This window comes from Thunnus albacares, chromosome 2, assembly GCF_914725855.1.
Source record: "Thunnus albacares chromosome 2, fThuAlb1.1, whole genome shotgun sequence".
In the NCBI taxonomy this organism is placed as follows: Eukaryota; Metazoa; Chordata; class Actinopteri; order Scombriformes; family Scombridae; genus Thunnus; species Thunnus albacares.
The window spans coordinates 29,962,884-29,985,818 of NC_058107.1; the positions used below are offsets into that span (position 1 = coordinate 29,962,884).

A 22,935-nucleotide genomic window follows, 5' to 3' on the forward strand; every position below is an offset into this window, starting at 1 on the left:
CAGAGTAGGGCGGGTCATAACTTCGCCGTCCTAGGGAAAAAATATCGCTGCCTGGGACAAGTTAAAGAAAAATTTATGCTAGTTAGCTCTTACTTGAACTGATTAAGTTACTAATTGCTTCTTACTGATGAGAAACAATGGAGACAAAAAAACACACGGCCAATCTTCCCTTGGTGAGTGGCAAAGTCTTTCTTTTGGGGGTAAATATAAAGTGAAGTCTTTATTTTGGCTAAATTAATGATTAGCAGTCGTTTCCTTGGTGAATACCAGTGGTGGTCTAAAGTATTTATAACACCTAACGTTACTTTATTAAAAGTAGAAACAATGTAAAAATATTCCATTAGTCCTGTATTGAGTAAGTAAAAGTATTATCAGCAAAATGGAGCTACTTAAAGGTATCATAAGTAAAAGTAGCCTCCTCATATGCAGTGTTTTATTATTAATATTAGTATTTCATTTATAGCAATGCCTTAATGTGTAAGCCTTCATTTTTAGCTAATTTTAACTACTTTTCATACTTTTGGGTAGTTTCATCTAACGTTATAACATTGCATCAGATTTTATAAGATGATTATGTTTTATAGGCTATGTAAAATCTTAATCTGCAAAGTCACAAGGAGTAACTACAGCTGTCGGATAAATATTTTCCCTCTGAAATGTAGTGAAGGAGCAGTATTAAGTTAAGTACAAGTACTTCAAAATTGTATTTAATTATGGCTACATAGATAAATGTGCTGTCTACCACTGTGATACACTGCCTACCATACCAGCTATAATAAAGACACTTTTTACATGAGCTATATATGAAAATGTTATGGAAAATTACTTTAATCCTTTATAGCCGCTCTGTCTGTGTCCGATCACCTGATCTAACCAGCACGAGAATGGAAAGATGGAGTGACATCAAGGAAGGAATGAAATGCTTGGAATTCAGGATGGGAGGAAACGGAAAGTCAGGAATAGATAAAACAAACATATTCCCCTTAATGACTGCAGTCATGTACAGATAACTATCCAAAATAGTCACCGAGCTGCTTCATTTAGACTTTCATGTGTATGTCAAAGAGCAGCAGGCGGGTGTATTTCTGTTTCTGTTGAGGAGAAGTGATGCAGCTGGACTCCCTCTATTATGGTTAAGAAAACAAAAAAAAAATGACAAACAACACTAACACACCTCAGGACAAGAGAAATGTTGTAAAAATAAAAATAAATCTGACACAGAACTGTGGAATCACCAGCAAAAGTTGAGAATCTGAAATAGGAGTGGGAGATATTAATAAAATCTTCTGTAACAGTGTATGTAATCTTATATCATGATACTGACTTTCTGGAAAGTAAATTAAGAAACTTTATCGTTAAAATAAGAAGATAGGATTTTCTGTTTTTGCTAATTCATCAGTTTAAATACAAAACAAATCAAGTTACTTCATATTGCTGCAGTAATTGTATCAGATATTGATATAAAACAATCCTGTTAATTCATTTGTAACATTGCTCACAATGGCTTAACACACCCAGAGATGTTAAAGGGATAGATACCTCGCTATAAATGACACAGTTTATACTATGCAGAGTATTTACATAGTACTGTATTCTATGTTATTTAGACTACATATTGTCAGATTGCCCAACCTTAACCTTTACATACCGTTCATATTCAGATCCTTTACACTATCGCCTCATAATTAGTCTCTAGACCAAATTTCTGAACCACAAAACTATTTTTCATTCATTATTAGTCATTAATAAACAGGTGATTAATCTTTAATGAAGCTTTTGGAGAGTAGAGAGAATATATTCTTAAGGTTTTACGCTATTTGTTTATGTAGAATAAACATTCACAATCACATCATATTATAGTCTCGTGTTACCTGAAAAAGTAACATCCTGGTTTTTCAATGAAATGTATTGACTTTGAAGAATGCAGCAAAAAAATTTTTTGAATAAATACGAGACAAATTTAACCCGGAACACTCTCTGTGTACAAAAATGTATATGGGCTGCATAAAATAAAATAAAAAAGTTGAAATATTTCCATTTTTGTTTATTCTGGGTCACTTTAGGAAAAGGCATAAAAATTCAGACTAAAAAAAAAAGTTTGTTTTGTGGTGTTTTTACTGCTCTCAAGTGAAAAAATTAGTCAAATTTGACCTGAACAGTGTGTAAGCTGACTCCCAAATATTCTGTGAAAAGCTGATATTAATGACTAAAAAAAAACAACCTCCAATTCCTTTCTCCTCTGGCCAGTGTAGACCTACAACTAATACTATCATTGTGAAGCCTATAACATGTTTTGACAGTAGCAGGAGGTGTTAAGACAATTTTATGGTTCATTTTTGAAGGCGCAGTTTGTAATCCTGCTTTCATTATCCAGATGTTCCCATTACAGTATTTTGTCTATCCATGATATCTTAAATCTTGCAGTCTTGAGTAGAACTACCAGAAAACACAGTCTTTCATTGCAAATCATAAGTTTATCTGGTGGAAACTGGGAAAAAGGAAGTTACAAAGGGCTACTTTAGGGCTACCTTGGGTAGAAACAGTGACACTTGACCTGAGTTCAAACTGCTCGTTGATGCTGCAGAATATGACACTGCTATGAACTACTCTTGCAAAAACTGTGAAAGTATAGAAAGAACATTCATCTATCTATCCATCTATCTGATCTCAGCAGAATAAACCCATTGTGAAACAAGACACTGACTTTATGTGAAACAACATGAAAAGACGACACATCAAAGAAGTCTGAATTATTCTCAGGCCCTTGATGGAGAATATAAATCGTCTTATCATCTCCTTTTCGTCAGATACACGATGCAGAGAAGGATCTTCAGCAAGTACAGGCTGAGCGTCCAACTGGCAAAAGATAAAGGCAGATATAAAAAGACAACTCAGAGAGCAACGCTTTGTGGTCGAGGAGGCAGCGAGGTTGAAACAGAAATGCACTTCCTGTTCAAATACGAAGCTCAAATACAGTAAAGTTCTGCTCATCCTAGAAGTGAAATAGAGTCTATTTTTTTCCATTTTGAACATTTTAAAACCTTCTGGGTTGAAGGAAAAACGGCTGCTTTTGCGGTCAGATAATGTATATCTGCTACTATAAAAGAATCACATGAAATTAATTATGTGATTCGTTAATTGAATCTACTTTTGATAGTTTGAATTTCTTGATACACACACTCAAACTGTGTTTCTGTTGCTCTTTCTTTGTGGTTGTACATAACTTTTTTTTAAATCTTATGATAAACTAATAATTTTGAGACACAGTGTGACTAATAAACAAAAACATTATTTCTACAGAGAGATGCTCAGAAGTGACTGTACAGTGACCTTATTACAGCGTCTGCGTTAGTATCCCTGAGGCGAGGCTCTATCTATTTCTACTGCTTTCATACTGCTGTTTACTTGAAAACTACCCTTGTTCATCATTATCTTTAACTTGTATTCTTATTATTTTACACTTTTGGTTCAACTCGTATGCAAAAAGTGGTTTGTCAGTAAAATGAAGTGAATTATTTGATTGTATTACTAAAGCTCTTCTTTGTAAATTCTCAGGTACAAGGAGAGGTTGCAGAACAAGTATCTTAAAGTCCCGACCAACAAGCTGACCTCGGTCAACAGTCGCTGGTGTTTTGTTAACGTGAGGAGCCTCGATGGGTTAAACGAAAGCCCTCCGAACCTATCCGGCACCCAGAGAGGCGTCTCACCGGTTATCTTCAACGGCACTCCGAACAACACCTCCAATCAAACGCCTCAAAAGCGCATCTCTAAAACGCACACTTGCTTCTCAAAGCAGATGATTCGTAAGCAGATCTGCAGAGAGTATGTGGCCGGTTTGGAGGAGAAACTCACTCAGCATCCCTTAACCCTGTACCCACATTACAAGGACCACATGTCCCCAGAGGTGGGTGGGGACACTAGAATAGATGAGTGAATGAGGCCTTGAACGAAGCAGAATAAGTTCATCTTGTGTTGACAACATATTTTCATGGTCTGTTTTTATTTCCCCAGTTATTTAATAAGCTGGCAACTGTTCTAGACCCAGACGTGTGCGTAATCAGCTCCTCTGCACTTCCTGCACCTGCATTAGGACAAGTGGAGGAGGAGGAAGGAGGAAACTACACAGAGCCAAGTAAGGCAGTGGTGGACAGAGCAAAACAAAAAAGTCCTGCCAGTATTATGCATAGCTTGGTACAAATAACAAATTAATTATCCAAACCCTTTTTTCCACCAGCAGTACCTGACAGCAAACAAAGCAGAATGAGGACATGAAGTCTCTGTTTTTCCGGACTTCACACAACCAATGTAATGTTAAAATGATCATACGAGCGACTTTTGTTTGACTCCTAAAGGACAAAGAGACTAATACTGAATCCACCCTCCTGGGACATTTTGACAGCGGCCTTCAAGACTCTTCGTCAACAACTTTCACGATTCAAGACGAGAACGCACACAGTTTCTCACGTCAAGCTACAAACAGGCAGCACGGTGATGTTTTAAAAGCAAAATTAAGTACAAAAAGAGCATGTAAGTCAAAACAGTGTTGACCCTCTACTCAAAAATATGTCTTTCATCGTGGATGTTTGAGCTTCACTGTGCAGAATGACGTACGTACAGTCTGACACTAGAAGGCTGTTATCACATTTATCTGCTGGAAGTGGAACGTTTCTCTGAGCTCACCTTAGATATGATTTTAAGACGTGTACCGACAAGCGTGATCTGTGACATCACAACTAGTTTGGAGCCAATCGTGGTCCAGAATGCAGCTTACGCATGTGGAAACGTGAAGCCTCCAACACACATATACTGAGAAAGGAGTTTACAGTGAAGTAGGGGACATTTTGTGTCCAGCAGTTAAACTTCTGAAATGAAATACAGTATATTTGCATGTTCATAGATTCTGGATCTTAAATGAGATCGAAGGAGTAGGGTTTTTTTTGTTTGTGGTTTGTCAAACACATTTATCATTCTGCACAGTGAAGCTCAAACGTCCAACGGAAGTAACAATAAGCAAATCATATTTTTAAGAGGGGAACTGAGGACTAAACCATCTGCCGCAAAATCTCAAGACAATTCATGTCCCTTTAACATCCATTCAACGTTCTGTATGAAACAGTTGGTTTGTTGACGAGATGAGGAGCTGAAACAGATGTATGTAACCTAAGCTGTCAGGAGATGATATGTAATCTACAATGGACCAAGAGCGTCAAAGGTAAAAGACTATACAGAGAGAGGACCAGTGTCTTGTTTCAGTGGAACGCACAGCATCTGAATACAGGAAATGCAAAAACGTGGAAAAGAGAAGTTATAGGTTATTGTGGTTTCTGAGTTATCTCTTCTGAGAAGGAAAAAGAAACTCAGAATACAAAAGATGCTTCATCATTGTGAACTATTTCTATCCATTTGTAACACTTGTTATACTGTGAATACTGAAGTAAATGTAGGATAAACATCAATTATATAGAATATACTTAATTGGCAACATTGCTCCTTTGAAATAAGTACTTGAACACTTTCATTTAAAAAGAAAAAACTTTATTTACACAATAAATCACTGAAATATATTTATGAAACCTTCTTTTGGCATCCAACTTCATCTGGTGAGCTTGCTGCAAGACAAACAAAATGACAAAATTAATTCTGAGGTATGAGATTACACAGATTATGATTCATACATAGATTATGATCAATAACATTTACACAATTTCAGTTAAGTCTGGGAACTGCTGAATGAACAAACAGGGACTTTAGTTCATTCATTACATCATCTGAACACCTGAGACTCATCCTGTGACATTTCTTGCAGTTATGATAAAATTGATATGTCTGTTTGAAGTTTTTGACTTTTGTGTGGATGTTGCCAAGTTTTATCTCAAAGTTCAGTCTGACTCTGTTATCTCAGCTTCTGGAGGAGCAACTGAACTGATCCTGTATCATGAAAAAATAAAAAATAAAACAAATGACTCAGTCGAGGCGGTGGAAGCAGGAGGACTTTCATAGCTTTTATTCCCACCACAACGTAATGTTGCAGTTTTATTTAAATAAGTGTGTTCAAACACAATGTATCACACTGTGTTCGTAGTGATATGACAAACAAAACAACTTACTGGTAGAGGAGCCAGCCTCAGGACTGTGTGTTGTGTCATTGTTATCTGTTTGGGTCAGAGGTCAGGAGAGAGTGCACAGGAGACCTGCGGCCCTGTGATTGCAGCTTTGGGGAGGAAGTGTACTTCGCTGGACTTAATATTAGATGACCTAGAAAAGCCATAATGTCGATGTTAGAGAATAAAATAGTGATACATGCGAAAATTCTTTCATTTAACTTGGTCCACCTTATGTAACACTGCAACAAAGTATTTTCATTATCAGTGAATCTGCAGACAATTTTCTAAATTAAACGATTAATCATTTGTTTCATAAAATATCAGAAAATAATGAAAAACGCCCATCACAGTCCAAGGTGACATCTTCAAATTGCCTGTTTTGCCCGACCAATAAGTCAAATCTCAAAGAAAATGAATTATTAAATACTTAAAACTGGGAAAAGCAGGAAATCCTCACATTTGAGAAGCTGGAAACACATAATTATTGCCAGTTCTGCTTAAAAAGTCAATTTTCTGTCAATTGACTAATAAATTAATCAACTAATTGTTATGTTGTATGGCAGATGAACACCATTTTTATGAAAGGAGTAACAAGAAATTGAAATATACAATATATACCATATGGAAAAAAAGGGAACTCTTTGTTGGATTGCATGAAAATGACAGAAACTAATGATGAAGACTCACTCTCACTGAAGGAGTTGTTTATCGTTTTCCCGTTCAGCTCAGCTGTCTTCAGGAAATGCGGCTCACTGTACACAGCGTACGCACAAACACACACACACACACACACACGCATTACAACACATTACACAGCCTGTAGCACTTAGCGGCGCCTTGCATGTTGCATGAGCGGTAAATAGGTCACATGGGTCGATGGTGTGACCGTCTCGTAGCTTCAAGACAAATCGTGCTCAGGGCCTTCAAACAAAAACAAGAGCTGGTTGTGCTGGGACGCTCCCCTCCTACCTGCCGCAGGTCTTCCTTCTGAATCTGGTGCCAGCTTTTCCTTCTTCGGGCTCGTCAGTGCTGCTGTAGTAACGGGAATATCAAAACATACAGTGAGACGTCACAGAAGAACATATCACATTCCAACATAGATTAAACTGTACAAGTTCAACAGCTTGTTTATTCTTTTCAGAGTACATTACAAGTACAAGTAATGAATCACAGTGTGGTCAGTGAAACCACTCGTGTATGGAGATCCCCCCCCCCCTCCCCTTCCCTCAAATGACTTCCTGCTCACTTAGTAGCATCACATGATTTTCAGATGTGACCTTGTGACCTGAGCTAGCCTAAGGACGAAGCTAATCCTTCCAGCGTGTGGGAATGGAGCCAGACGTACAATGCGTTTCTGTGCACTCTCTCCGGTGCGGACCTCCTCCTGTGGAAGCTGCTGCCAGCGGCGCTGTTATCGGTGTGTGGTCTGTGGTTCTCCGAAATCACTCCTCGCAGCTCTTTGACGAGAGACCTGAGCTCGCGGGTGGGGCTCTCCTGCTGCTCCTTTGACTTCAGCAGCCAAAAGGAGGACAGAGGAGACGGAGACAATGTCAAAACACCGCTGTAGTGATGTCAATACCATAAACAAGAGAAACCAGAGAATATCTCACACAAACCGTTTCTGTGAGAATCAGCAAATCTTTTATAATGATAAAAGTCACATAAACTTGTATTAGCAGTGTGACACTAAATAAAATAAAACAAACAAGCCATATTTCACTGTCTGGTTTCTCTCTGTGCCGCAGGAATGTAACGCCATGTATGTTTTTTATTTAAAGGCCTAGCAGATGTGCTGAGCTTGTGTCTGCGCAGCCAAATAAACAATGATTCACACATGCACTTGATGGGCCGGAGTCATGGGAGATAGGCGAGATATAGGGAGTACCTTCATCTGGGTGTTGGAGACGTGCTGGGAGGAGGGTGGAGCAGTGAGTGCAGAAGGGGTCGCAGAGTCCAGGACAGGTGGAGTTAGATTCAGAGCAGTGCGCAAATTTTGACCTTGGAGCTCCTACAGCAAAGATAAAATGGGTTATATCTCAAGATATCTCATGAAAGTCATACATAGAGTCTAATTAGATCAAGATGTTACTATCACACATGCGGAACGGAGAGAAAACAGTTACATATACACGATATACTGTACATAGATTTAAAAAAAAAGACTGTGCTATTTGTATGTGATAAGCTTTACCTTCAAGTCCAGGGCATGTTTGAGTTTCAGACGGAAAAACTCTTGCTCCTGCAGCTGGATAAAATCCTGACAGTCTGTAAAGCTCTCTGACATCTTTGGTAAGATACAGAGCATATGAAACAATAACACAGTGATAGAGACAAACAGAGTAGAAACAGAACAGAAAAACACTGATATGGTTCTTTTTTTATCTGAATTTATAAACTCAAACTTTGTTCCAGGGGGAGATAACATTGATAGCGAAACTTGTAATAAGTTATTCAGATATTGCTCGTATGTCTGTTACCCTTTTGTGACCTTTTCTAACCATATACTGTTTGGTGCAAATTACGCCTTCATTAGTCATCTGACAGGAGAGAAGTAACACCAAATGAAATGGAGAATGATACAGAATAAAGATCCCTGGCTGGACTTGAACTGCAGACATTGCGGTTCATGGTCGGCACTTAAACCTCTAGGTTACCCCAACCGTGTGTTTTTGAAAATTGAATTTTAGTATAAATTCTGATTCTTCGTTGTTGAAAAAAAAATTCATGGATTTTTTTCTAAGTATTGGTGTGTGCCGTTTTGAATTCTTGGAAAACTGTATGTATGTCAGTCTTCCATTTCATTTGGTGGTGACAAAAATGACTAACATTTAGTGTAAATAAGCGGCACCTTGTGAAGGATTGACTCCAGCTTGCTGATCCTGTCCCTCAACTGTTTATCTTTGGAGTGAAGGGCCTCCAACTCATTAGCAAGTTGTCTTTTCTCCTCCCTGACGAAGGCAAGCTCCTGGAACTGACGCTGGTTCTCCTGGTTCTGGTGGTGCTTCTCCTGGATGGGGAGAACATAGAAATGGAGAAAATGGTGAAACAATACCAGCATCTGAAATATATATGTTTTTTGTGGGACTGAGAAATGTTGTCTCGGTAGAACAAATTGGAATTTTCCAAGCAAAAGCACTACAGACGTTAAAAGAACTTAACGATTTAATATAGCTACTCTGCTTTGGAAGCACTCAAATATGGTTACTGCTTCATTTCTACCTGAGTAAGAGCCTGTTGTGAAAGATACAAGGTTAACAGTTTTTCTTTTGTGACTGATCTGAGACATCAGGATCTCCATGAGGTGAATGTCTAACTTAATTTATCTTGTCTGCTGTTCAGGCATTCAGGGAAAACCAACACAATAAAGTTTCTGATGTAACAGTCCATTTTGCTGACTGATAGTTGCAGGGGAGCAAATGTACATAATTTCATCCAAACAAAAATGAAGGAATATGAATGTTACAATTAATGAAAAACTACATAGTAAAATAAAATTACTAAAAAAAAGTAAAGTTAAGTAAAGTGAAGACTCTACACAAACAGCGGTACATCGAGCTTTTCACCTGATACAGCTTCTCCATAGTCTCCTCCAGATGTTGGATTCTGCCATGCAGAGAGTCAACCTGCTCTCTTCTGGCAGTGATCTCTTTCTGCATGCCCATGGCCACTTGAAGGCCTGACTTGGAGACAAACACGTGAGAGAGAAACACAGACAGACAAAAAGAAGGCAGTGAGGTTATCAAGTGAGAAAGAACATCATGAACATAATATATATATATATAAGAATATGAATCACAGGGCTTTGATCCTGGACAGTCTTTGTACACATCAAAGTTGTGTGTTAATGGTTACACGTGTCAGATTATATCTCTCAGTCTGGGATACAGCAGGAGGAGGACATTGATTAATGCAATTTCTTTGAAATTTACTGATAAGTTTTGTTCTCAGGAGTGTCGACATTCACAGATTTCATTAAGATCCAAAATAATTCACTGTTATCTGTACACTTGATCAGAGTGGATGTAAAACGAAGAGATTTCATCCAAACGGGACAGATGTTTCTCTGTACATGAGATCTTTTAATTAAGTCTCCGTTTAAATTATGACTTGGATCTAACCGTGTCCATCAGTTCCTTGCAGGGTCCTCAGGGTGCTCCTGACCTGGTCCAGATCTGCCTGGGCGTTCCTCAGCTGACTCTGAAGCCTCAGCACCACACCCTCGTGCTCCTCGTTCTTACAGCTGTGGAGCCTCTGCAACTCCTTGTGCTCCTCTGAAAACGCGCCCGCAAAAACACATGCATTATATCCGCAGAGAGAGACACACACACACACGTTAACACATAAGCAAACACGCGCATCAATAGAAGGGCTTGGTTGACAATATAAACATACCAAACATGGTTCTTTGCTTTCTTAACACAGCAGGACAAGAAGATCATTTGATTTAGCAAAAAAACGTGACAGCTGGACTTTTTCTAGAAACAGCACTGTGGTGATCTATAATTCCTAGAGATTGGAAGGACTAGTTTTAGTCGTCCGCTGTTCGAAGGTAGCAAAAGTCCTACAGGCCGTAGTGGTTGCTTAACTTCACATCATACAAAATGGTGAAAATTCACAGTCAGAATATTATATTTTTAGTGGTAAGTACTAAATTATGCAGGAGTTTGTCCCTTCCCAGCACAAGGCTACCAGCTGTCTTCTAAGAACAGTTGCGTTTGGTTTTATAACTAAAGTTTGCATCATATGATGGATATGAGCCTCCAGTGTGGTGATGAACATTCAGTGAAGCTCAACTCACTAGTGAGGGTGAGTAACTGCACACGCTGCACCTCCAGCCGGGTGCTGAGCTGCTGTTTCTCCAGCGTCTCCTCCTGAACACGCTGAGTCTGCTCCGTCACGGAGGCCTGTAGCTGGCGCCTGTCGTGCTCCGCAGCTGCCAGGTCTGACTTGTGTTGGTCTAACTCAACCTGATGAGGAGGAAAGAAGAAAGACAGAAGTTAGCGATGGTGTAAAGCGCTACACCGGGTATAGAAAAAGTTTACTTCTGGGGTTTAATATGTCATCAAATTGTCTTGCTGCTAACCCTGAGCTGCTGAATCTCCAGTTTGTGCTGGTTGAGCTGGTTGCTGAGGAGGCTGTTCTCCTGGTGAAGGCTGTCGATGGTGCGGCCGTGTTGCGCTGTCGTCTGGGTGCTGTTCTCCATCTGCAACCTGAGAAATTCTATCATCTTGTCTCTTTCACTCAGTTTCAGCCTCAGTGTCTCTCTTTCTGTATGCAGGATCTGGCACTGGCTCTGAGCGTCTTCCAACCTGGCAAGGTGCTGAAAAAAAAAAAAAATTAAATTTGAATTCAATGAGCAATCAAAAACAGGCATGTAGTTATCAGATCAAGGTAGTGTGTTTCAGAACTGATGATGATAGTAAGGATAACACACACTGTAAAGGTGTGTTACCTGTTTGGCTTCTTGCTGCTTGCGCTGGAGTTCCTCCTCTTGGGATTTCCTCCCCTGCTGGGCCCTCTGCTCAAGCAGGGCCAGGAGGCGGCTTTTCTCCTCCCCAGCTCTGTGAAGCTGCTCCCTGGCCACCTCCAGCTGTCCTCTCAGGGCCTTCACCTCCTCCCGGAGCTCACACTGCTGCTGCTCACCGCACCTCTGGGAGATAAAGCACAGTGGCACAGTCGGCTGGCTGTATTTAAATGGGCAAGAAATCATCTTTTAGCAGTGTGAAGGAATATAATCTTAATGACGAGAGAGAAACCGGTTTGACATTTCACCTCTTGTTATTCTTGCATGGCTGACGGACCAAGCATTCTTTAAACAAACTCTACTGAACATTGACGCATGGTTCTGCACGCCCACGTGGATGTAGAGACGATGAAGTTTGAGCAGTGAAATGGTAGAAATGCTACCAAATTTCCATCAGCTAAAATAAGTCGCAAAATCGCTGCACCATGACGCCGGTGCCTCCACCAGCAGTAAATGTATGTTGCACTAGGACAGGAAGTGTGGTTTCAGTCAGTGAAACCCGCCCCCGAACCTGAGCCTCCGTCTGAGCCTGGCAATCCTCTTTGACTGTGTCTTAAGCTCTTTCACCAGCAGATTACACACCTCCAGCTTGTTATGCAGCTCCAACATGATAAGGCTGCATTTAACTTTAGTATCGCTCAAATGACATCATGGGAAATAAACCTGACACTGCAGTTGCCACTTTAAACAGCGTCCTTTAATGTTATGAAAAATGAATCTTGGGAATCAGTTGCAGCACCTTAAGATGGCCGAGCTGGGACTGAAGCTCCTCGGTCTGTTGTATCGATCGTTCTTTTTCTCTCTGGACGTTCACCAGCTGCGACTGAGCCTGAAGGAGCCGCTGCTCCAGACGACTAACCTACAATGTCAAAAGTCACATTTACAAACCAAAAAACAAGTTTTAATTGCCGTTCTGAATTTGAAAAACTCTCCCTTTTTCATGACTAGATAGGAGTTTCTAACTCTGTTGCTACTCTAGTGGAGTGTATAAAATGTGTCTGGTTAATATGAACATTTAACAGCTGCAGTGACTCATTGCTCATAATATTTTACATACTTCCTTACCATATCTTTATGGCTGGAAAGAGTTGACTCCAGCGCACTGACCCGACGCTGGTGCAATGATGCCTGTCCCTCTGCAAGTTTCCTGGGAATAAGAATGAATGTCTTAAAACTTACTGTGATTTATGACACACAAATTCATGTCTGATCACTACAGTAACAGGACTTATAGTGTGATTAAATGCGCACAATGACCGCTGATTAATAAACTCGACCAAATAGATTCATATTTGTAAATCTATGTGAACACTTACCTCAGCAGCTCCAGTTTGACACTTAAGCTGACGCCGCTGTCTTTGGATAAACTCAGTTTTTCGGTCAACATCGCCATCTCCTGGCCAAGACTCACAATCAGCTGTTCCATTCTAAGACAGTGATGTGTAGAGTTTAGAGGGCAGGTTCACAATTTTTCAAGTTGATCTTAAAACAGCAGTCAGGAGCACAAATTAACATTAAAATTGTTTTTTTTCTTGCCATAATCATTCCTCCAGTTCATACTGACCATTAGAAGATCCCTTTATAATGCACTTACAATGTAAGTGATGGGGGACAAAATCCATAGTCGTCCTCCTGTGCTAAAATGTATTTAAGTTTATCTGAAGCTAATATGAAGCTTCAGTCATCCAAATGAGTCAAATCAATCAGATATCTTTCAACATTACAGTCTTTTTAGTGCCAAGTTCCTCTTTTTGTTGCTAGACTTCCACCGCAGCTCAACAGGAAACACAAAGAGGGAATTTGATGCTAAAAAGACTGTAAATGTGGCAGATATCCACTTGATATGACTAACTCAGACTTCTGAAGCCTCATATAAGCTTCAGATAAAACTTTTAAATGCATTTTTGCACAAAGTGACTGTGGAAACACTGTGGATTTTGGCCCCCGTCACTTACACTGAAAGCACATTTGAATGGGATCTTTTAATAGCCAGTATGAACAGGAGGAGTGATTACAGCGAGGAAAACCTCTTTCAGTGTTCAAATAGGCACCTGACTGTTGACAAGAACTTAAATTGTCTGTGAGTGCTCTTGCATTTACACTCACCAGCCACTTCATTAGGAACACCTGTGCAATCTAATACAACAGCTCTGCCATAAATTCTACTGTTATGACGCTTTCAGTTTTGTTGACATTGTCAGAAAGGTGATAATTCTACTTTATGTTTATTATTGAGATGGTAGTGGGTGGTGGTGGTGGTGGTGTACTGGAGTGCATCACATTGAATGGTGTTCCTAATATTTTGTTCCATTAACATACATGAGGGAAGCAAAATATTAGGAACACTTTTCAATAATTGCACTCCAGTACAGAATCACCACCACTCACTACAACTTCAACAATAAACATTAAGTAGAATTATCACCTTTCTGACAATGTCATCAAAAACTGAAAATGTATAAGTTTCGTAAAAGTAGAATTTATGGCGGAGTTGTTGTATTAGATTGCACAAGTGTTCCTAATGAAGTGGCCAGTGAGTGTATATCTGCCTCTAACAGTGAGATGACTCACTGATCAGGAGACACTCAATGACTTAGGGCTAACATGTGAAACTCTGTGATACTCTATTTTACACTTTCACATCCTTATTTAAACTATGAACTTAACCACTGGTTCAGAGGTGGCAACACGTGCTAAAAAAGCATGCATAAAACTGCATTACAAGAATAGAAATAAAAATTATTCAAAAATGTTGATATTAACATCTTTTTCTGATTTACCTTTCTTTTTGCTTATTTACTCCATTGCATTCACTCCTCAGTTGTTCTATTGACTGACATAAAACAGATGAAAAAAAAGAAATCAGATGAAAGCTTAAGAGGAGAAGCTTCTCAATCTAAACTACACTGAACATGATCTTTAACCGACTTCTATTACTTACCAAAACAATATTCTCCTGTAGCTCGTCTGTCTCTTCATAATGATCCTCAGTTACATTCACAGGCAGGGGTCGCTGTCTTGGGATAGTGGCGGCTTCAGGACTGGTGATGGATTTGTTTCCACACTGTTTCTCATGGGATAACAGTGTATTGTACAAATCCTTTACATTCCGTTCCAGTGTCTCTACTTTCCTGTTAAGTGCCAACGCCTCATCCTCTGTTTCCTGCCGCTTCTGGTCCCCAGACCTTTTGATGTTTTGGATCTCCTCCAACATGCACAGCATCTTTTCCATCTGATCAACGTGTTTCCTTGAATCCTTCATTCTACATAAAAAAAGATCTGTGGGTCAAAGTGATTTTAAACACTTTCATACTCAAGTAAAATTTTATCAGCATGTTCACCTGAGGTCAGACAGGACATCCTTCTCCATCTGGACTTTCTGCAGCTTGGTCTGCAGGTTCATGATGGCCTCGTTTAAACTGAATGTCTGTTGTTCATGTTGGTCACCGGTCTGTGTTTCAGAAGGTAAAATAATACACACATCAGAACACATCACTGCTTCAGTCATTTAGAAAGCATCAAACTATTATGATTCATGACTGAAATAAAACTTTGAACCTCGCTGAGCTGCAAATTAGACATCTGTTGAAGGCTGTCATCTAATACATTTTCCAACACCTCCTTTCCATGAACGCTGACCTCCTGGTTTAAACTATCCAGACCACAGACCAGAGGTTGAATCACTGCCTGCTGGTGGGCTGAAAGAATAGATGAATCCCCAAGTGAGTCGTCTGCAAAACAAGCAAGCAAGTTTAAAAATATACATGTTGAGGTTGTCGGTGTTAAGGGGCTGGTGAAACATGCTTTCATGCAACATGTACACAGGCTGGACTTCTGCTCTTTTTTCATCTGTCTGGCTGCTGCACATAAGCAAAATGTTGGATGAAGTTGTTTGCACTCACCGACATTAAACCCGTGGTTGTGGCCGCTGTGTTCAGGTGTGCTGCTGATGCCATAAGTGCAGCCAAACCTCTCCAAGGCAACTTTGGTGGCATTTTCCACCTCCTCCTGAAGTCTCTGGGTTTCCTTGGTGCGCCTATCAAGTTCCTCACTGGCAAGAAATAAAGGACTAACTTACTGATTAAATTTTACGACAGCCATCAATTTGTTTTTGTTGTATTTTTTGTTGTATGTTTTAATGTGGAAATTTATTTCATGGTTTAGTTTTTTTTTAAGATTCTATTATCTATTTTATGTTAAATGTTTTGTGTCTGTCTTTTAACATCTTAGGGACACTTTGGAAATTAGTGTTCTCATTTTAATGTGGTATTTATTAGATTGCTGTGTTTCCTTGATCCATTAATAAATAATTTAGCAAAATGAAATGAAATGACAGCGGTCTAAAACAGCTGCTAAGTTACCTCAACTCATCCAGCGTCAGACTGTTGAATATCAGCGGAGGACAGGTGTCACAGGTCTCTGTAGAGTAAGTTCAACAAATGACTTGTAAACTGAACAATTCAATAACATTACGTTAACGAAAAACAGGCACTTGGTAATCTAACTAACGTGCTGACAGAGAATTTCCTCAACTTTAACTTTCGCTCACCTGTTGTTGCTGCTGCTTGCAGGTTCATATGATGCGACGATAATTCTGTGTTTTCCAAATGTAAAACGTTAGCGCCATTATTGCCGGAAAGCCCGATACTCTGAGGATCAGAGGGCTGAAACCTCGATGTCATTTCTGTTCACATTACTAGAAAAGGCATTTTATATAACTATTTACTATTTAGCTACATAAAATGACCGCTGCTCGAGACTAAGGCCACCAACTAACAAGCTATCGTTTAAGTTTCATCACCATGGGAACAGCATCCCTGGCTAACATAGCTACCGTTAGACCGCCGATAATTAGATGAATTTGTGCGTTAATCGTTAGTTAACATTGTCTGGCTAGCTACATTAGCCGGCATATATGGTTAAGTAGTTACTTGGTATGATTACATTAAAATTATAGTAAAAGAAACGTTGGCGCCGACCGTTTTAAACAATCCGTCAACATCCGCTTTTTTCCTTCGGTTTACTATGACGCAACCACGCAATGCAAAGGCGTTTCCAGCGGTGCATGATGGTCATTGTAGTTAACAAGCAGATGAGCAGTTGTTTGTTTATTCGGAGCGGACACTCCTTTGAGCAAGGGTCAAGGTTCTTGTGTTTTTAAACATTTACCGCCCAACCTTAGAATCAAAATGGAAACATGAATAACTGGGAAGCGTAATTAAGCTGCAGCCTTAATATTATCCTGCACTTCCGCGGCTTTTGGGGCAAGGTAAGACGGCGGTTTCTTGGTTTTCATTGGGAAGCTAGCGGATGTAACCAGCTAACATTGGCGTTATTTGTTTTCGTGGCGTTTATGAACGTTGTTGTGTCCCTGAACTTGATATGAAGACAGTTTGATAGTAAATTAAAACGTCTAAGTCGAGCGAAATGTTTTATGTTATACTCGGTATAATTATTTAGGTGACCTAGTTTCTGTTGGCCAGTAGACATTTAGATTAAAGTCAACTACTTCCAACCCAAACTAATGCCAACATTAACGTTAACGCTCATTTTGTCTGTGTTTATGTTGCCTTAACATGTTGTTTCTTGCACATCATCCCAATTAATCGGTGTATAGCACGGTATAAGACACATAAGACAAAGTATTTTTAAGTTTTTTTTGGGGGGGGGGGTTCCCATGATATTTGACACCCAGTAGGTGTGGTCAACAAGACAACATTTACTTGCTCTCTTGTCTTCACTCACTTGACTGCACGGAAACATCTGTTGATTCTCACTTGGACCACAATGCTGAACAAGTGAAATATGTTGTTTTCCAGGATGAGGGATCTTCAAGGCGTTGACAGCTTGCTCTTGAAAGAGTTGAAGTCATGCTGTGCCAAAGAGTACAACTTTCTTCCAAGGGAAACTGGCCTGAAACTGATGGAGTCTGCTTCCACAGAGGTAACCCACTGACCCACTTCTCTATTTTTGGCTGTCTGTGCAGGCATGAATTTTATATGTTGGCAATTTCAGTGATGTCTGTCTAATATATTATGGTGCATTTTTCAGAATCACAGTGGCGTGTCGGCAAAATGCAGAGACACCAGAGTGGAAGAACTGTGGGGTCTGACCAGTTTCTTTGGCTACAGCACCCAGACTTTTGTGCAAGCTGTCAATTTTCTTGACAGATTCCTCGCCATTATGAAGGTATGAGTTCAATAAAGCATTCAAGCATAAAATGTTGTTACAAGTGATAATATAACTCAATTAGTTTGTTTTTATCATTAGGTTCTTCCCACCAGTAGACAAAAAACGTGACGACAACGACCTTGTTTGACCTCGAATCACGGGATGTTGACTCACTTATCACTGTTGTGTTACTGTCGCAGGTGCAGCCAAAACATTTGCCCTGTATTGGAGTCTGCTGTCTCCACATTGCTGCCAAAATGGTCGAGGAAGAGAGCAATATCTCAACCACCCATGAACTCATTCGCATCAGCCAAAGCAAGTTCACTGTGTCAGACCTCTGTCGTATGGAGAAGATCATCTCAGAGAAGCTCAGCGTGGAGCCCAAAGTAGTGACGGCCTTAACTTTTCTACAGCTCTACTATTCGGCCTTCACATCCCTGTCTGCTGGAAGGTAAGCGTTTAATTGTCTGTTATTTTCTTTTATTGTTATATGTTGAAGCATTACTCCAGTTTGCATGGAGTTGGTCAAATAGATTCTGCTTTATGAGGTTTGTACTGGCGGATCACAGGATTCCCTCTATATTTTAAGGGAGGAGATCCCAAGCATTGGGAGACTGGAAGCCCAGCTAAAAGCCTGCTTATGCCGGCTTGTTTTCTCTAAAGCAAAAGTAAGGATTGTTCTCAGGTGACAATTTCACAGCATAGCAGCACTGAATTTGAGTCCCAAGTCTCATAAATCTGCTGTTTTTGTCCTCCGCAGCCATCAGTGCTGGCACTGTCCCTCATTGCTCAGGAGTTCGAAGCCCTTCAGTCCATCACCTCGTTGAAGATTGTCCAGCAATTCCAAAGATATCTAAAGGTATAAAAAGAGAAGTTTATTGTATGTCTGCAACTAAGGAACATTTTCATTATCGATTAATCTACTGATTATTATTTCTGATTAATTGTTTGGTCTACAAAATGACAACACATAGTTAAAATTGCCCATCACAAGTTCCCACAGTCCATGTGGTTGACATATGTCTTGTTTTACTATCATAAAATACTAACTTGACCTTGTGAATTTGGGCTTAAAAATTGATTGATTATCAAAATTGTAGCTGAATAATTTTCTATCAACCGATTAATCAACTAACAATTGCAGCTCTAATATAATGCTTCCATTAAATTCTTCATAGTCTCTGGTGTTAAATTCTCAATAAATAATGTTGATTTCTCTGTGTTGCTCTGGACTTTCATGTCCACTTTCTTTCATAGCTCACCATTTTGTGTCACTATTTGAGCACCACACTATGTTTTAAGATAAGAGTGGTATATGTAGCAGCATATACGCACTTTATACGCTGAGGTTTTGTTTCTTCTCCTCCCATTCCAGCTTTTCTTACATTTCTTTGCTCGTTATAATACACATGTTGAAACTGCACATTGTGGCATGACAGCATCCCTGCATGACGTCTAGATGTGGAAAAAAACATCACTTGACTTGTTGTTGACAGCATATTTTTGAGACTATTTCTGTCTGCAGCCTCTCAGATGTTTTCTATTTGACTTCTTCACAGATTAGTGACAGTGCGCTGCACCACTGGAAGGAACTTGTGGCAAAGTGCATGACCGAGTACCGCTCAAGCGAATGTAACAAACCTGACAACAAAAAGCTTGTTTGGATCGTGTCCAGGAGAACAGCTCAGAATCTTCAGGCCAGTCATTTCAGTGTACCTGGCCTGCCAACTATTCCCGAAGGGAGCTGGGATGAGAGTGAAAGGTTAATAATCCACTTTCATTTCCTTAATTTACCTGCTTGCTGCTTCTCTTGACTGAAAACAAGATGCTGTGATGCTGAGATAATGGCAGAATGGTCCTTTTTGAATGTCAGTGCACTAGTTTTAAATTAGATCTGTAATCAATACAATGTCTGGCGTCTGTTGGCAACGACAATCTTGCAAACCTTAGTCATTCTGCTACCATTCAGCTGATGGCTGGTGTTAATATATCCCACTGACCTTGTCATTGCCTTAGTACAGAGTTTCCCAACTGGGGGTCAAGACTACTTTGTCAGTTATCTACGTAGCTGTTAAACCTGACAGTTAGTATGTGTAAACACACAACTAATCTCTATGTAAGAAGTAGTTTGTGGGAACTGGGAACCACCGCCTTAGTTGAAATCACCATGAACTCCTCAAAGGATAGGTTCACAATTTTTTCAAGTGTGTCTTAAAGCAACAGTCAGGTGTCCATATGAACATTGAAACAGGTTTTCCTCACTTTTTTATCATTCCTCCTCTTCATACTGGCTTTTAAAAGATCAGCTTCAAATGTGCTTTCAGTGTAAGTGAAGGTCAAATCTAGTCATTTTGTGCCAAAAATACATTTATAAGTTTATCTGAAGCTTATATAAGGCTTCAGCAGTCTGAGTTAGTGATATAAAGTGGATATCTGCCACATTTAGCATCTTTTTAGCATCAAATTCCCTCCGTGTGTTTCCTCAGACAGTGTTTCCCTGTTGAGCTGCAGTGGAAGTATAGTAACAAAAAGAGGGACTTTGGCACTAAAAAGACTGTAACGTTGAAAGATATCTACCTGATTTGACTCATTTGGACGGCTGCAGCTTCATATTAGCTTCAGATAAACTTAAATACATTTTTGCACAGAGAGAGGCTTTTGGATTTTGTCCCTCATCACTTATATTGTAAGTGCATTATGAAGGGATCTTCTAATGGTCAGTATGAACTGGAGGAATGATTTCCTGTTTCTGCATGAAACACAAAGTCAGCAGTGGAAAACCTGTTTCAATGTTTATCTGGGGTCCTGACTGTTGTTTTAAGATAGACTAAAAAGAATTGTGAACCTGTCCTTTATTGAACCAGGATGCAATGTGGCCACACATGTTTTTTCTAAAAGTTCTTTACTCTGCCTGAAAAACACACCTCCCCCTGTTCTTTCCAATTATCCATCCACATTAATCCAGTGAAAGTCATCACAGATTGACAGTATTCGTGTAGTCCAACAGTAGCACAGTCATACATGATTACATGAGGTTGGATTTTGATGATTAATGGCCCCTCTTCTCTCGTAGTGAGGACTCGTGTGAGGACATGAGCTGTGGAGAAGACAGCCCATGCGGCTCACCAGGCAGTGACGGCGAAGGAGCCTTCTTCCCCTCGGCCTATCTCAACCGCAGAAAGTGACGCTTCCTCATCGTGCATTAACGACAGATGTGTGATTGTCCTTCTGAATTGTAACTAACTTTAAGGTGGTCAACATGTTTCAGCGCAAACCTCTATGTTTCACTCGCCACGTGTACGTAGGTGAGCCAAGTGAGGGGATTTGATCATTAAGTGCCTGTGTTCGGTTTACTGTCTGTGTCTTTTATTGTTACAAAACATATCGGAATAATGCAAAACGGAAAATTGCTAAATCTCGGCAGCTTGATGGCAATACATCAGAATGTCTTCTTTTCCAAGACTTTGTGTTTGTTTGTGTCCCAAGTTTTGACACATTCCAGGAAAAATAGTGACGCTCAAGGGAGAACTTACAGATGTCAGTCATGAGGTACACTTACTGTTGAACACCAGCTAACATACTAGCACATTCTCAATCTTTTTTTTTTTTTTTTTTAAACCTGTTTTTATACTCAATACCACACATAAATACAGTATTCTGCAAATGTTTATGTACGTACACGACTCTAATGTGACATATAAAACCTTGTAGTGTGAAAAGCAGACTGTATATGCATGGAAATGTTGAAATGTGATTATGAGCGGTTGTTGTTTACTATGTTTACCAAGATAAGCTTACTGTAAAAAAAAAAACAAAATGTTTAAAAAAATGTACATAATGTGTAAAAAACAAAAAGAAGAAAAAACTTTATGTTTTGTGACTGCGACATAATGTGTGTTGTATCTGGATATAATATCACAAATGAAATGTTTTGGAAGGGTCAGAAATAATCCTTCCAAATAAAAAAAAAGTACTTTTTATCCAGTTTGTTTTACTCAATTCACTTGTGTCATGAGTTAAATTTTTAGTGTTGGTGAACTGAGGCATCGTATCTTTATTTTAGAAACTTTTTTAATACTAAAGCTGAGTCGAGCTGCAACAATTAGTCGATTAATTGAGTAGTTGACAGCTCAAATTAATCACCGACTATTTTGATAATCGTTTTGAGTCGTTTTTTAAGAAGAAAAATTTCTGATTCCAGCTTCTAAGATGTGAATATTTTCTTTCTTTAGTCTTCTGTTACAGTAAACTGAACATCTTCAGGTTGTGGTCAGTTGGTTGGGACAAAACAAGACATTTGAGGACATCGCCTTGGGCTTTGAGTCATTTTTCACCATTTTTGGATATTTTATAGACCAAACAATTGATTAATGGAGAAAATATTTGACAGATTAATCGATAATGAAAACAGCCATAAGTTGCAGTCCTAGAGCAGCATTTAACCAAAGTTAGGACGGGCTTGTTTGACTGTGTGGCAATGGTTGCAGTTACTTGATGAAATGCAGATTTGCTGAGGATGATGCACCACTAAAGTGCAACATTAGGTGTTTCGGTGAGGGTAGGTCCTGTCTTGTAGAGGAGCCCTTTGTCAAAACCAGTTCTACAAAACCAGGCTTTCTCCAGTTTATAGTCTGTTTTTCATGACCTGTAGACATCTTTTATTAATTTAAAGCTTGTTACAAACTCAAAAAAGTCTAAAGGTACACATGTAACAAGTAAAAAACTTTATTTATATGGCAGAGACCTCACAAAGTGCTTCACAGAAGAAATAAAGCATAAACATACATACAGACATAGAACACAATAAAGTCAAATGGGTCTTGAGCTGTTTTTTTAAAGGTGTCCACAGAGTCCACAGATCTTAAATCCAAAGGGAGAGTTCCAAAGTTTAGGAGCCACAACCTCAAAAGTAAGTAGTCTCCTTTAGTTTTAAAACTGAGATTGAGGAACAACCAGCAAACCCTGATCAGAGGAGCTTAGAGACCTGACGGTGACACTTGGCTGCAGTAGATCTCTAATGTAGGCAAGGTGCTGGACCATGCAGAGCTCTATAGATGAACAAGAACTTTGAACTGGATTCTGAATTTGATGGGGTGCCAGTGAAGAGCAACCAGAATCTGTATTACATGAGACTAA

At 39.5% G+C, this 22,935-nt stretch overlaps 2 protein-coding genes and 1 long non-coding RNA gene across 5 annotated transcripts; 2 read left to right on the top strand and 1 right to left on the bottom strand.

Moving 5' to 3' along the window:
- The first annotated feature begins 40 nt into the window (after window positions 1–40).
- LOC122965701 lies at window positions 41–5,418 on the top strand. The gene is made up of 4 exons (XR_006398283.1): window positions 41–173; window positions 3,556–3,904; window positions 4,012–4,132; window positions 4,238–5,418. It is a non-coding gene; the product is annotated as an uncharacterized LOC122965701 (long non-coding RNA).
- Window positions 5,419–5,518: 100 nt separating this feature from the next.
- Window positions 5,519–16,636, bottom strand: LOC122965624 (coiled-coil domain-containing protein 158-like). Of its 3 annotated transcripts, none has more exons than XM_044329789.1 (23): window positions 16,178–16,636; window positions 15,990–16,047; window positions 15,531–15,679; window positions 15,187–15,326; window positions 14,970–15,079; window positions 14,570–14,891; window positions 14,409–14,461; window positions 12,945–13,055; window positions 12,694–12,775; window positions 12,368–12,487; window positions 11,557–11,754; window positions 11,188–11,424; window positions 10,903–11,071; window positions 10,223–10,375; window positions 9,668–9,780; window positions 8,953–9,111; window positions 8,296–8,388; window positions 7,990–8,112; window positions 7,450–7,613; window positions 7,074–7,136; window positions 6,792–6,856; window positions 6,108–6,255; window positions 5,519–5,609 (listed from the first exon to the last, which is right to left on the bottom strand). In XM_044329789.1, exons 1-22 carry the CDS (start codon window positions 16,308–16,310, stop codon window positions 6,149–6,151), a joined length of 2,922 nt encoding a protein of 973 aa, XP_044185724.1. In that variant the 5' UTR covers window positions 16,311–16,636; the 3' UTR covers window positions 5,519–5,609; window positions 6,108–6,148. The 3 variants fall into 3 exon arrangements, with proteins under 3 accessions (XP_044185724.1, XP_044185730.1, XP_044185717.1); XM_044329795.1 differs by having other exon boundaries at window positions 15,268–15,359; XM_044329782.1 differs by having other exon boundaries at window positions 15,187–15,359.
- A 62-nt stretch (window positions 16,637–16,698) lies between these two features.
- On the top strand, window positions 16,699–21,779 carry LOC122965691 (cyclin-G2-like). Its single transcript, XM_044329871.1, has 8 exons — window positions 16,699–16,897; window positions 17,448–17,571; window positions 17,680–17,817; window positions 18,000–18,250; window positions 18,389–18,467; window positions 18,560–18,658; window positions 19,359–19,561; window positions 20,873–21,779. Exons 2-8 carry the CDS (start codon window positions 17,449–17,451, stop codon window positions 20,982–20,984), a joined length of 1,005 nt encoding a protein of 334 aa, XP_044185806.1. The 5' UTR covers window positions 16,699–16,897; window position 17,448; the 3' UTR covers window positions 20,985–21,779.
- Window positions 21,780–22,935: the final 1,156 nt, after the last annotated feature.